The sequence below is a fragment of the Cucurbita maxima genome, unplaced genomic scaffold (genome assembly GCF_002738345.1).
Source record: "Cucurbita maxima cultivar Rimu unplaced genomic scaffold, Cmax_1.0 Cma_Scf00010, whole genome shotgun sequence".
In the NCBI taxonomy this organism is placed as follows: domain Eukaryota; kingdom Viridiplantae; phylum Streptophyta; class Magnoliopsida; order Cucurbitales; family Cucurbitaceae; genus Cucurbita; species Cucurbita maxima.
In genome coordinates, this window is record NW_019272026.1 from 1,886,842 (window position 1) to 1,902,304 (window position 15,463).

General features: G+C 35.6%; 2 protein-coding genes across 4 annotated transcripts; both read left to right on the forward strand.

The window, feature by feature from the left end:
* The first annotated feature begins 98 nt into the window (after nucleotides 1-98).
* LOC111485409 (signal recognition particle subunit SRP68-like) lies at nucleotides 99-9,673 on the forward strand. Of its 2 annotated transcripts, none has more exons than XM_023132284.1 (14): nucleotides 99-263; nucleotides 427-523; nucleotides 718-784; nucleotides 951-1,061; nucleotides 1,434-1,629; nucleotides 1,772-1,857; nucleotides 2,614-2,809; nucleotides 4,585-4,696; nucleotides 6,685-6,809; nucleotides 6,915-7,121; nucleotides 7,274-7,383; nucleotides 8,175-8,304; nucleotides 8,652-8,801; nucleotides 9,103-9,673. In XM_023132284.1, exons 2-14 carry the CDS (start codon nucleotides 451-453, stop codon nucleotides 9,322-9,324), a joined length of 1,785 nt encoding a protein of 594 aa, XP_022988052.1. In that variant the 5' UTR covers nucleotides 99-263; nucleotides 427-450; the 3' UTR covers nucleotides 9,325-9,673. The 2 variants fall into 2 exon arrangements, with proteins under 2 accessions (XP_022988052.1, XP_022988053.1); XM_023132285.1 differs by having other exon boundaries at nucleotides 8,655-8,801.
* A 3,762-nt stretch (nucleotides 9,674-13,435) lies between these two features.
* LOC111485445 lies at nucleotides 13,436-15,463 on the forward strand. 2 transcript variants are annotated; one of them, XM_023132327.1, is made up of 2 exons: nucleotides 13,436-13,718; nucleotides 14,084-15,463. In XM_023132327.1, the coding sequence occupies exons 1-2, from the start codon at nucleotides 13,439-13,441 to the stop codon at nucleotides 15,205-15,207; spliced, it is 1,404 nt and encodes a 467-aa protein (XP_022988095.1). In that variant the 5' UTR covers nucleotides 13,436-13,438; the 3' UTR covers nucleotides 15,208-15,463. The 2 variants fall into 2 exon arrangements, with proteins under 2 accessions (XP_022988095.1, XP_022988096.1); XM_023132328.1 differs by having other exon boundaries at nucleotides 13,608-13,718; nucleotides 13,879-15,463.

The window sequence follows — 15,463 nt, forward strand, 5'->3', positions numbered from 1 at the left end:
AAAAAAAAAAAAAAAAAAAAAAAAAAAAAAAAAAAAAAAAAAAAAAGGAAAACAACGCCTGATCATTTTCCAGACGCTCGAACCCAAATTTCATTGCTTTAATTTTTTCGGCTTTGGATTTTGTCATTTCCATTGAAAGAAACCCAATTTTGGCAAAAACACTACCAAATTTGCGAACGGTTCGAATCACAGAGGCAATCCGAGGATTCGCAGCAGCCGTCGCTACTTCCCACAGATCGCCAGGGCAGTTGTAGAGACCTTAAGTAAGCCTTCTGATTCCCCTTAAATGAATCTCAGATTCCGATCCCTAGGGCCTGTTTCAGCATTTCTCCGGCCGGTCAAGTCGGAATCCATGGATATCGCTTCATTCATTGGCAACTGTGTAACAATTTTGTAGTCTGATGGTTTCTTTTTGGTTTTTTTAAGGTCCGGATTGCGAAGTAGAGCCAAATGGCGTCCATGGAAGTCGACAGCGCTAACTCCAATGCTTCTGACCCTGATAATCCTAGATTTTCCGTCAACGGTATGCTCTTGTCAATTGCTGTTTGTTTCCTTCATTGATCTTGAGAAACTGTTCGAGTTTTTTCGTGTTTTAAACTTCGTCTGGTGTGTTCATTTTGCCCATTTTATCAGCTTTGGCTAATTTCATCACGCTAGACTTATTTATTTATTTATGCTGACAGTGCATTTCTGTTTTCATTTTATTTGTTTTTGAAGTATTGCAGCTCTTGAAATCTGCTCAGATGCAGCATGGATTGCGTCATGGAGATTATACTCGCTATCGGTTGGTGCAAACGTGTTTTGTATAAATCTGATTTTATTGATAAGTTGTTACGCTGTCTTAGTTTCTTACTTCCAATTATGCTAGCGTTTATAGCCTTCTGGATTTCTCTTGATTGCGTAGGCTGCTGATTGTTGGTAGATTTATTATTATTATTTTTGATGCGTAGGAGGTATTGCACAGCTCGGCTAAGGAGGCTGTATAAATCTCTGAAGTTCACTCATGGTCGTGGAAAGTACACCAAACGAGCCATAACTCAATCAACTGTTAGTGAAGTCAGGTTTGTCCCATTTATAGTTTTTTGAAAGCAGAGAGTAACATTCAATTCTTCACATATTTACATTTTGTATCTTTAATCCCTTCTTGGATTTACACTTCGAAGTCGTCTCCTCCTGTAATTGCCTACAAGAATGTTGCACTCTTGAAATTGTTAACAAAGTGTTCAATTATGTTTCCCCTTAATTTACACTGATCTAATGAAGTGGGGAAGGAAAAGAGGAAGAGAAAGAAGATGATCAAGTGGTAAAATTTGACGACTGTTAGAATATTATGATATGAGTTCAGATGTAGTAAAAATGTGTCTGAAGATAAATACATTGCAAAAATCATTATGAATAAAGTTTTAAACTATCAACTTCTGGATTTAAAACAGGTTTCTCCATGTGGTTCTTTATATGGCGGAGAGAGCATGGAGTCATGCCATGGAGAAAAGGCAATTACCAGCTGGTCCAAATGCACGGCAGCGTATCTATTTGATTGGTAGGCTCAGGAAGGCGGTAAAATGGGCCACTCTCTTTGCACAATTGTGTGCAAGCAAGGGAGACTCAAGAACATCTTTGGAAGCAGAGGTTTGATCCTAGTTTTTTTCCTTATGAAATATAAATCACATATGATATTCTTTTAACCTTGAAATTTTAAATTTAGTCTTAGTGGAGTGATTTTTCATCATCTTTTGCTTCTCAGCTGGTAATTATTTGTTCCTATATGTAGGCTTATGCATCATATATGACTGGGAACTTGTTGTTTGAACAAGATCAGAATTGGGACATTGCATTACTGAACTTCAAAAGAGCTAGGTGCTTCCTTGTATTTTCCTGATCGTTAATTTCCTTGTTAAACTGAACAACTAATTCTTGAATGACCTTCTCTTTTAGGGCTAGGATGCATTATGCAAATAATTCTCTATGGATGCTGTAATAGTTTATTTTTGTTTTTGTATTTCTTTTCCCATCCTCTATATAAGAAAGGCCTATAATCCATTAGAGAAACATGGTCACTGCCATTCTAGGTAAGTTTGGAAGACTCAAGAGTAGATATATTCTTTATGATAAAATTGGGCCTTTAGAAGAGATTTGGTATGGAACCAGGTTTATTGCTCTATTCAAGCTTTCAATTCCCACAAATTCTTCCCTCTTCATCTCCTTCCACTGAAAGTTCTATCTTGTTCCAACCAAATTTCCCACAAAATGACCCTAGAGCATTAAGTGAGAGAGTCCTCGTCTTGTCTTGAAGCTTTTAACCCTAAAGGAAAGGAGGATTGAAGGGCTTTGGTGATCCTCGAAGGTTGGGTAACCCAACACTAAAAGGATCATTAAAGCTTCAGTGTGTAAGTGCAGCTGACGAGAATGTGACTTGCATTTTGATTTCTTACTGTTGAAGATAACTCTAAGATAAAAAGAAGAAAATTTTAATTTATCTATGATTTGTTATCCATGTGTAAAGAATCCAAAAACTGTTAAGGACACTTGGTTTCCTGAAGGCCCTGCGTCATTTATCATCTCATTTTGATTTTTTCAGATAACTTATTAGGTAATGTTTTGTTTACCTTTCAGAGCGGTTTATGAAGAACTTGGGAAAGTAGGAGACCTAGAGAATCAAGTTTTGTGTCGTGAACGTGTAGAGGAGCTAGAACCTAGTATACGATACTGCTTGCACAAGATAGGGAAGTCAGATCTACAGGCCTCTGAACTTCTACATATTGGTGAGATGGAAGGCCCTGCTCTAGACCTGTTCAAAGCTAAATTAGAGGTCTGTTTGCTTGCTTTTTACTTTCAACTTTATGAATTGTCATTTTTGCTCCAATTTTATTTTTATTTATAACTATATCCAATGTATCTATGTAGGAGCATAATAAATTAAAAGAGTTTACTGAAAGATATCTGTTTAACTAACAAAAGTCGACTCAAATTGGTTTTCACAGTTTACAAGAATTCAATTTTCTTGTTGATTTTGGTGTTTCTTTTACTGCGAAGATGTTTTGTTTTCAATGAAGCTATGTATAAGTTTTCAGGAAAGCTTTGGAGGCCTTGGTTTAAGTTTACCTGGTTATAGAGTACTGCTTTGGAAAAATTATCTTTTTGGTCCTCAAGTTTTTAGAAATAGGTTCATTTGGTCCTCCGAGGTTCCAAAATGTGCATTTTTAGTTCTTGAGTTTTGAGAAATAGGTTTTACAGGTTATTGAATTTTCAAAAAATTAGTATAAAAGGTCCCGACGTTACTTTTTCGTTTGCTACAGTGACAGTTTTTTTTTTTTAAAATAAAAGTTAATTTTTTTAACGTTGATGTGAAATTTGAAATAAAGACTATAAAATAGATCTCTCTTCTTTCTCACTCTTTTTGGCTGGATTAGAGGCATTGTCTCCTTGATCAGGGGTAAAGTCTGGAGCTTGGTGGTGGTGGTGGAGGGTTGCGGGAGTTGACGAAAGCATTGATTCTGAGATGGTGGAGGATAGGAATTGTTTTGTTCTTTTCTGAGTTCGGTCTAAAATGGTGAATTTAGCCTCAGCTTGTATGTGAAACCGCGACAACCCACAAAGCTTAAGGCCAATGGGTCAATGGAAACTAGGGGAAGTTGACGGTTGGCATGCGGGACACTGGATCATGCGGTTGAGGGATTGAAAGTGGTGGCATTTGGAATTGGGCGGTTGAGAGATTTAGTTGATATTCGGCAAGGAATGAACTTTAAGCAAGTCTGGCTTTGGCAGTACCAAATTGTCGTCACCAATGTCAAGTGCTTGTGAAAATAAACCATCAACAGGGACTGCTCCCCTGTGGCAACCCTTTGAAGTTAAGAGAGAGGATAAAGAAAGGAGGGAGGAGATAGGAGAGGGAGTGTGGAGAGAGGGAGAGAGAAATTACTTTATTTTATTTTTTTTAATTTCAAATGCCAGGTTAGAATTTAAATAATAAAAAAATTTGTTCCTTCAGCAAATGGAAAACGTAATGCCCAAAGGCATTTTAAACCTATTTCTTAAAACTTAGGGACTAAACACATTAGAAATTTGGGGTACAAATCAAACCTATTCCTTAACACTCTGGGACCAAAATGAAAAATTTACTTCTGCTTTTAAAATGTTGTGGCATCAACAAAGTCTTGCTTTTATTTTATTTGGGGAGCTTTTCACCTAAGGACAATTTCTATTACCTGGACAATATCTCTCATCTACCTTTCTTTTTGATCTCAGTATAGATATGGATGTTTGGACCTGCGGTTGTTGTAACCTATGCTTTCATTTTCTCAATGAAGGCCTGACTTTTAGTAGAAAAAATGGTCTTATAGCCATCATTTATTGTTAGGTAGACCGTAGCCTTGAGAACACTGCCTGTTATTGAAAGAACCTCAGAAATATTCTTCAACTGCAAACTATTTGACTTATCGGGTTTTCAGTAAAAAAACTGAACTTTCATAACGGTGGCATTGTTTTTTCTCTTGTTCTGGGTTTGGTTGATCTGATAATGTCTTTACTCTTTTAGTCTATTAGATGTCTTAGTTATTTTATATTCTTGTACTTTCTTGCTTGTAGGCCGTCATGTCAGAGGCCAGATCTCAGCAGGCTGTTTCCATGACCGAGTTTCACTGGCTTGGTCATAGGTTTCCAATATCCAATGCAAAAACCAGAGTTGCCATATTAAAAGGTTGGTGTTTGTTTTTATACATCATTTAAATATTGAGATTTATGATGATTTTCCTCGGTTACCGAGTGGGAGGGCAGAGCACTCAATGTGCAATTTCACCCTGGGCTCCCATATGGTTCTATCTCATCAAAGAAGATAAGGAGCTGCTTGTCTGGGGAGAATACACAATACACAGACGAATAAATAATTACAAAATTGTAGACACTAGTAAAAAGCGCAATCAGTCTCATCAGAGTCAGCCAGAGCAAGTCATAGACAAGCTTCTCAAATGTCACGATTGGTACCAAATCTATAATGATCCGGTCTTAAGGAAGCTTTTGGTTTCTAAAATTTTTAGATGCATTATTTGGGTTGTCTAGAACTGAGGGTGTTTGGGGGACAGTTGACGTAGGATAAAGGGGAGGTTTTCTAGTTGGAGAAACTTCTACTTATCTGGAACAGGATGACTATAATTCTTTTGGTTTTTGTCTATATACCTATGGGTTTCATGTCCATATTGGAAACAGTCATGTCTATATCCCCACGGATTTCATGTACGTAGAAAAGGGATTGGGGGTGTCGGGAGTGAAGAAATCTTGTTACTTCCATCTATGATGATTGGGACGTTTACCTTATTTTATGGAGATTCTTTCATGGAATGTTAAGTGGCCTTGAGGATATAGAAAGAGGAGTTTGGTACGAAATGCTATTTAGACATTGTGATTCAAATATTCTCTCTCTCAATAAACTGAAGTTCCCATGGTAGATAGAGTTCATCTTATGACTATTTACTCATCTCAAATGGAGTGGTCTTTTTAGCTTTGAAAGAGCTGCTCTTGGTATTCGTGTTCCCTGGAAGAAAATTCTATATTGATTTGCAAAGTCCTCATTTTTGCTTTCCGTAAATGTTTCTTATAATGATAACACTACTACTGTTGGTATGGTTGGAATATTCTTTGAGTTGGAGGAAATCTATGATTTCTATGGTCTTTGTCATAGTTGCTGGTGCATTGGAGGTGGTAATTTCGACGATGTTATGTAGATAAAAGGTGGATTTCTGAAAACCCATCGAGAGGATATTCAAATCATTAAACTTTTTGACATGCTTATTGGTGATCAAGTTCCAAATGATATTTGTCTATCACGTGGCTTCTTTTCCTGAAGGGAAAGACCCATTCTTTCTCTTATCAATTATTTTCATTGAGAAGTGTCTAGGTGGGCTGAATATGTGGAAAATCTGGATGCAGTCCAACTCTTTAACGGCAAAAGCAGTCTATGATGGGAGTAAGATCTAAGTGGTTTTTTCTCGGCAATATCCACTTTGTAACAACTTACTAAACCTAAAGCCAAGATGAAAACCCCTGGTGCACTATACTTGGAAATTCAAAACTCCAAAGAAAGTAAAGTTCTTCATTTAGTCTCTTTTTCATAGAAACCTGAAGTCCTTAAATACTGTGGATAAGTTACCGAGAAAATTTCTAAGTTGAGCTCCATCTTCCTTGGTTATGGGTTGATTTCTTTTCACTCTTTCGAAGTTTACTTGATCTAATGAAAGTTACTCTTGTTTCCTCTCTTAACTAGTTGTCTTTTTGTTTGCTATCCTCCATTCTTTCATTTTCTATTTTTCTCAACCACGAGTCCTATTTCTGTTTTACTTGGTTATAATGTATTTATGTATAATATGTGGTTAGCATTTTTTATATGTGCTGGTGTCTAGGCTCTCTGTTAGTTTTATATTGATTATACTTGGAAGAGTTTGGCTTGATAATAAGTTGCAAAACATGTTCCTATATAACTCATTATTATGTTGTATTTTCTAGGAATCCGTTGAAGATATGCCCTTACCATCACGTGCATATTTTCATTTTGCACTTTTTTCATCCAGATTTCCTTATTATTTTGTATTTTCTAGGAATCTGTAGAAGTGTGCCCTTACCATCACGTGCATATTTTCATTTTGCACTTTCTTCATCCAGAATTTCTAATTATGTCTGCATGAAATTATCTAGCTCGGGAATTAGAAAAGGACTTGCAAGGTTCAGCAGATTCACTTCCTGCAGAGAAAAGATTGTCCATTTTTGATAAGATCTTTGCAGCCTACCATGAGGCAAGGAGCTCCATTCGCAGTGATTTGGTACGTGGAAGATTGACAATAGCCTTTCTTTGGATTCTTTAGTGTGTTTGTGTCTTTTCTAGCTTGATCTTCCAGGCTTAAACGTTTCTGATTCTGTTTGTTTAGGTCAGTGCTGGAAATGCTGAAAATGTTAAAGATGATTTAAGTGGGCTTGATAAAGCTGTTAGTGCAGTGTTGGGTCAAAGGACAATAGAACGCAACCAGTTATTGGTAAAAATTGCAAAAAGTAAGCTTGTTAGGCGTCATGATGAAAAAAATGAGAAAGTTACCAAGCCGGAGGAACTTGTTCGCTTGTATGATCTCTTATTACAAGTAAGCATCTTTGTGCATTCTTGTATCCTTTTCATTATTTGAAATGATCCCACTGTTCTGCTCGCCTAAAAACAGAGGTTTTTCTGGAGGGGTTAGCAATAGCTATATATAATTTTTGTTTTTAACTTTTTTTGTTTTTTGTTTTTTTGCAGAATATTGCTGATCTTTCTGATTTAGTCAGTTCTGGAAGAGATAGGAGGCAGGAAGAAGTAGCGTTTGCTGAGGAGTGCTCGCTTAAAAGCATAGCTTTTCGTGGAGAAAGGTTTCTGCCCTTGAGTTCCTAATCTTTCTTGCTGATCAGAAAAACCTCCATACTTACATTGATAATCCCAATTTGCATTCTGGATTACCTGTTCTCTTTTCGAGCATAGAAATCTTTTTGTTCTTTTAATCCTTGTAAATTTGCTCATAATGCGTTAGATTCCCCGCCATTTTCCTTTGACCCTATAACTCATTGCTTTTAGCTGTACCCTGCACCTTGTTTGCTTTGCATTCTCTTGTTCTATTTAACCTGTTGAGGTGATATTATGCCAGCGTTGACATTCATTCTCAGGCGCATCTCTTTGGAGTATCATATGAACATATCATTTTGTGTATAGATTTTTTATTTTTTTTTTAATTTTTATAATTATCATCAGTGTTATTAGTGTTGAAGATGATGCGATTTTCAGAACTTACTGATAAGAGACAAAAATAGAAAAGTTAGCAAAACATCCCTGTAATAGTGTCTAAAACTTATTCAACCCTTGGAAACCATGTAGCACGTGTGAGTTGTGAAGATGTTCATGCCATCTATACAGTTAGTCTCACCTCCCTCCCCTCCCCCTCCCCCCAACCGATAAAAAAACAAATTAATTCACTCTTCTCATTTCCAAAAGTGTGTAAGAATAACTGGTGTCTGGGTTGAGAATATTCTTTCCTTGGCCCCTGCACATCTTGTCATTACATTTGATCTTCCCTCTTGTTTATATGTCATTACTCAAGTGTAGATCAATTGATGTTTGCTGGCACTAGGTTGCTGTAAATGATAGATCCTCCTCTGTATATTTTCAGGTGCTTTTACTTGGCAAAATCATACAGTTTGGCTGGAAAAAGAGCCGAAGGTTATGTACTTTATTGCCATGCTCGCTCCCTTGTTGAAGATGCCATACAAAAATTCCGTACAGAAAATATCAGTGATCCGGTATGTGTATCATGTAGAACACTCTGGTAGCATACTAGGCAGAACATCCAACCACTTGTATTATGGGTTGTTACATTATTCTATTATCTTCGATAGTTTTCACTACTGTAGCTTGTTGCATTGCAATAGTCTGTTGGTGGATCTTCACTTCCCTTTGAGGAATATTTTCTGATCTTTGTTGAGGTCTATAAACTTTAAGATGGTTGTTTTCAAAGCGAGCAAAAATTCAGAGAAAACGCCTCCTCTTTGTTTCTTTTAGTTTGTTTTCACCAACAGTAGTTCTTCAGAACAATTGAAATTGTTTTTTTTACTTTTTTAAAGAACCTCTGCTTTATTTCTTTCAACAGAAGATAATCGAAGAGTTGAAAACATTGATCGAGGAATGCAGAGCCAACAGTTGTATAGAGCATGCAACTGGAATTATTGAGGAGGTGAAGGCTCCAGAGAATCTGTCGAAGAAGATCTCCAACATATCATTGACTGGAGCAGAGAAGAAGGTACTTATAACACTCGTTGTCTGTATTTTCCAAAACTGAATGAACTTGAATTACTTAGTCCTGGATGCAATAATACTCACTGGACGATGAAAATCAAGAGACCGTCTTAAAGGACGATTAACCAAATGAATCGACCTAAGTAAGTTTTTGAGCATGTTTGATCGCTTTCCTGTTGTATAGATACACCTAATTCTTATTTCTTCCTTAGCCAAACCATGTTTTTGGGAGCACACGTTCTTATTTTAGTTTATAGCTTGCTTGGATGTTAACATCTATCAAATCCATCTTCAATATGTTACAGTCGGTCAAATACCTTCTTCAGAGCCTTGATAACTATGAGTCTGCAGTTGGCGATTCGAACATCAAGACTGCTCCATGCATTGAAGCCTTTCCTCCCGCGTTTCGGGCAATCCCTCGGAATCCCATTGTTCTGGACCTTGCTTTTAACTACATTGACTTCCCATCTCTTGAGAATAGAATGAAAAAGGACAGAAAGGGCTTTATCAGTAGGCTATGGGGATGAGTTTTCCTTTGCCAAGATTTTGTTTTCACTTACGGTCTCTTAAACAACTTCCCAGCCCTCATGCGCGAATTTTGGGTCACAATGAGAAAGGAATGACTGTTTGTTTCTTGGGTTTCTCTCAGATGAACAACAAAGATATAGGACCAATTTTCCAGGACTTTTTTTTTTGGAGGGCTGCGTGTGACTGTTGCAGAATACACATTATTTATCTTCTGATTTTGTCTATTAACTTTGAATTTATTGTGGATATTTTAGAAGTTTATTTGCAGATTGTCACAAAATAACTATTTAACACACCTTATGATGATTGTATTGATTTGGCCTATGTTGTTAAGCTACAATTAGAGACCTAGGTTTTACGAGATCCCACGTCAGTTGGAGACATGTTTTAAATTCGTGAGATTGATAACGATATGTAACAGGCTAAAACGGATAATATTTCCTAGTGATGGACTTGGATGGTTACAGGTTTGCTAATTAGCTTATTTGTGATGCAATTGAATTGATATCGATATTGAGGTGATATCTAAATATGATTATTTGTAACATTGTCATATATCAACAAGATATTGATATCGGTGTCTAGTTATTATTATTTTTTTCTTTTATCTATTTCTTTTTTCCATGTGGTTTAAGAGAAAGAGAATCAAGTTATTTTTTTCACCTGCATGACCACGATTGAGATGAATCATTTTTTTTTTATTTTTTATGTTTGGTTTAGTCTATTGCAAAAATATCATTTTGAATAATATTATCTTATTAAATTAAATAATTGTAGATCTTCTTCTGAGAATTGTATTTTTTATTTATTTTAAAGGTATTTATATCCAGATTTGAATTAAAGGAGTGAAATTTAACATCATTACTATTTTATTTTTTTGAATCCCACATTTTTTATAAAAAAAATCCTTTTAGATATTAATTTTTTTTCATGTATAAAAATTTTAGTGAGTAAATAATTAATTAGAAATAAAAAAAGGTCATTTTGGTAATCATACATATTTCATTCCAATTCAATAATAAGAAAAGAGATTATAAGATTTAGAACATTTAAATTATTTTCATAAAATGACAAACAAATCTTGGATGCTAAAGTGTAATGATTTTCTGAAGATCCTTTGCGTTTTTTTTATAAAAATATTTTTAATGACTTTTTGACTGCAAAAGAAAAAAAAAAAAAAAGATAGTTTATTATTAGGGTTTGACTTCAAACATCCCTATAATCATTTGGGAAAGAGATAATGGTTTAATTTTTTTTTTATTTTTTTTATTGAGATTGATAATTTTCTTAATGCTCGTTAAATGGATGAAAATTCTCTATTTATAATCCCGAGTAGAAATATAGTAAATTATAAATAATAGGAAAAGAATAATAAATAAATGCAATATATTTAACTTTAATAGAACAATAACTATGGTAAACCCTAACCTAAGATATTTGCATATTTTAACTAAATTTGATGGGTTAAATTATAACTAAATTTATTTATCAATGCTTTCCCATATTTTAATTTTAATTTTTTATTCTCATTTCTATCCTTTAATTTAAAACTTACCAAATACTCAATTATTAGTGGGGAAAAAGATTCAAAGTGACATTATTTGCAATCAAAAGGAGCATTATCTTTTGTTTTACTCTAATTTTGATTGATTTAATGTCATTCTCGAGCTTTTAACAAGGCCGGACTTTGAAGCAAGTGAAAAGACGTTTAGTTAAGAGCTGACTTGAGTAATATGTTAACCCGTTAATTATTAGCTATGTTGTAGGATTTGGACAAGTTCGTGTAAGCCAAATACAAAATTGTGTTGTTATAAACCTTCGAGGTAAGACATTTTCATGCTTAAATGTCTATTATTTTAAATGTTTTAAAATTATTACGCCTATACGCTACACTTCAAGGTAAATGGTGGATATCATATTTAGCACATTGGATATAAACGTTTATAATACTTTGTGTTCAGGATTTTAAATTCGAAATTCGAATTTAATAATTGATGGTCCCTGACATTTTCTGCAACAAAATCACTTTATTTGCTCGTGTTGAATTGTTTTCTTTTATTTTTTATTTTTAACTCCATATAGATTTTGATAATATTCCGGTGGGCTCATATACAACCCTCTGGGCCTGCCTTTCGATTAGTGCACACTCACAATGTTGGAGTTACGGAAGGAAAAGAGCTCGCATAATATCGTGACGTACATAGATATCATAATGTATGCATCTGTACTAACTATACTGAAAAAGTATATCGATGCACATGACATACAAAATTCATGAGATTCCTATAGTTTTAAATCATAGCATATACTTATGGCGCAAACCATACCTCTATTATTTTCATGACATATTGTTTGTATGAGACATACATCCATAATACTTGTCGTATCTTTCATAATTGACATACATGATAACATAGTTTACACCGTGTGACATATGGAGGTTCATACATCATACAATATTGATATCAAAACATAGTTCTATAACAAAGCATAATTACATCATAATATAACTTATGATATAGCATAATTCATATCATAGCATAACTTATACGATAACTTAGACATAACATATCACACGTCATATAATCACAAAACATCAAACGTGTAAGGATGCATCATTCATACACCATACAAGTCATCCAACCAAGCCAACAATAAAATCACCTACGTGACTGGCATAAGGCGAAATCACTAAATTTTTTGAGTTAATGTTTGTTTGGTCCTACCCGTCGAAGGCTAGTTCCAAAGCTAACTCCAAACGCAAGTCCTAATCCCTAATCACTAAGTACTAGTTGTCGGTCTTTATCCTTAGTTAAGGTCCTTGGTGATAAGGCAACCCTAATCCTCAGCCCAACGATCCAAACTTTTGTGTTAGCAAGAACCCTTGAATCAAAGTAATTAACACCTCCTTATACGAAATTTGGATCAACCAAGAGATAAGACTAGAATTAGATTACCTCTTACAATCGAAGATCTAGAAGCAAGATTTGGAACTTTGTTCTAAATTGAGTCCCTCCACAATCTAACTTGATCAAGGCTTGATTGAATGGGCTTGGGTGCAATTCTACCACAAGAATTGCTTGAAACTTAGAAATGACAAATATGATGCTCAGATTTCTAAGAGAAACGTCTCAATTTGAGATCTGAATTACATTCATTCACGAATCTGTTTTTTCACATAACATATTTTGGGTATTTATAGTCTCCGACAAAAGACATTTGTGGCCGGGATTCAATCCCGATCCCCTTTAATCTCCACAAAGAATAAGTCAAATTGACCATTTGACTTTTACATCATTTATGAAATTAAACCGTTTTTTCTAATAAATGTTAGAAGGAAATGAGTAGGAATAGGAAGCAAATGAATTGTATTAAATCCATAAACTACTTTCTTAAAAAATAAGTCAGCAGCATGCTTTGCATCATCCATAAATCTATCTACCACATGCTTCATCTCGGTCTGATTGTTGACCCCGAAATAAAGAACTAAAAAGACACATTTAGAAACAAGACCTAATAACTAATCCACAATTGGGACATTTTTTATGGGTTTAATTAGGATGACATTGTAGACTGAAAACAACAATGCTAGGAGAAATCCAAGTGGTTAGATTTACTATATTTTTTTGTGTCAAAATGCTATTGGCCACTCTCCAAAACCTTACCTTTCCTCATTATTATATGCTAATGCTGTCGACCATATAATTATAATAATGAAACATTTTGTTTTATTTTATAGTTTGCCTTTTTTTAAAAAAAAAAAAAAAATTATTTTAACACGTTTCTAATTCTCTCTTCTCGATTTGTCGTCACGGAAGAAAAGTTAGAAGCTTTGAATAAAGTTAAATTACAAATTTGACCCTTATACTTCTAAGAAAGTTAAAATTTAGTCTTTTTAAGTTTGTTGTAGTTTAGAGAGCTCACACTAGTTCGACTTATAGAAAAGATCATGAAAGAGGCAATTAGAATGGTACTCGAATCCATTTACGATCCCGAGTTTCTAGATACATCGCACTTGCACTTGGGGTGAGGCCGCTACTCGACTCTAAAATGGACCAATGATCATATTCTATAAGGTGATGGGATTATTGATTAAGCGGCTCAATGCCATGAATGAGAAGTTTGAGAGAATGGGGATGGGGCCGAACGGGGGGCCGAGTGGGGCGCCTCCAATTGCTTCAGTGGAACCAATTATCGCCGGAAGTGGAAGTTGCAATGTCAAGCAAAAGTAAACCCCAAAAGCCAAACCCAAAAATCCCCATCGCTCACCCACCCCCGACCCTTCTTCCTTTCACCAAAAACCTTCAAAACTTCTTCACAGCAACAACCCCCAATCATCAGTTGTCCCCTTTAATTCTACGAATACCTAACAATCCCACCTCATTCTTCCCTTGTAAGTTCTTCCCTCTCTCTGTTTTCGTGATTCCTTTGCTGGGTTTTCGAGATTTTGATGAAATCAAATGGGTTCTGTTTGTTTTCTTGAGTTTATCGAGTTTTAATTGGTTTGTCTGTGATGGGTTCGTTTGTAATCGATCTGTTGTTTTGTTGATTAGAGTGGGGGAGGAGGCCGTGATTTTCTGATGGATTCTTTTGATGAGATTTCTGTGTTTGGATACGATATGAACTCGAGCAACATAAACGATCCGGACTCTTCCGGTGTTCTTGAAATTTATGTTCATCATGCTAGAAACATTCATAATATATGTATATATGAAAATCAAGATGTTTATGCAAAGTTTTCTCTAACTTATAATCCAGACCAGACCTTGTCCACTAGAGTCATTCATGGCGGTGGGAAGAATCCCGATTTCAATGAAAATTTGAGTATGAACATTACTCATCTTGATTCTGTGCTCAAATGTGAGATTTGGATGCTTAGTAGAGCTAGAAACTATTTGGAAGATCAGCTTCTGGGGTTTGCTTTAGTCCCACTTTCACAAATTGTTGGTAAAGGGAAAATGACTGAGAATTATAGCCTCTCTTCTACTGATCTCTTCCATTCCCCGGCGGGAACGGTCCGTTTGAGTCTGTCTTTCGACAAATCGTTGCCTGTCGATGCCTTGAATTCGATATCAGATCTGCCAATAAGTTCATCAATATCTTCAGAAGTTGTGTTGTTAGACAGGAAAGTATCAGATTCAGATGAGTTTTCCAGGATTGAATTCCCTGATGTTAATGTGGTGATGGAGAATCAACAAATGGTGTCTGAATACTTTGATTTGGCTTTGAGGCCGGGAATTGCCACGTTTCTTCGTCTCGGTGCATCGCCTCCTGAACCACCATCATATGACTTAGAAATGACTGCTAATTCATCTGAAGAACACCAGGGGGGATCAGTTTCTCCAAATGACAGCAGCATTCAAAACTCCACAACTACGAGTTTGAGTGATGATCGAAACTCGATCGATTCAGTTGAAAAGAAAATCCGTTTCTCAGGCGAGTCCTCGAATTCTGTCAATGCCTCAATCACTACAACCGAAGCTAGAAATCAAATCACTTGTCCTTGCCCAGATACTCCAACTTCAAGGAAGAACATAGGAGCTGAAGACGATAAGGAATCAAAAATTTCCAACAATGAAGATAAGATTAGCATAAAAAAAGAAGGAAACATCCCTTTTGGTCAGCTGTTTTCAGCTCCATTAGGGAACATTAATCTTGATGCAGAGCAGTCTGCAATGCAGCAGCAAATTGTGGACATGTACATGAAGAGTATGCAACAGTTTACCGAGTCTTTGGCGAAGATGAAGCTTCCAATGGATCTCGACGCACCCGAGCATGAACACCGAGGCGTTGTGATTCAAACCCATGATACCAAACCAGAAATCACCCCAAATAAAAACGACGGATCTCGAGTTTTTTATGGTAGTAGGGCATTCTTCTGATAATTGCCTGGCTGGCTTCATAATCAAATGGTATTTATGACTAATCTTTGATACTATTTTTTGATCTTTTGAGCTTGCAACTCTTCTAAAACAGAGTTCTTGATATCTATATACTAAATCATCTGTTATAGTCGTGGCAACATGACATTCTTTGTCTTGTGATTAGAGCTCGTTTTTCATTCGCACAATGTATAGAGGATTTCATGGTGAATGTATCCAAGCAAGCTGTGCTAAATAACAGTAGTTTTTCTACTCA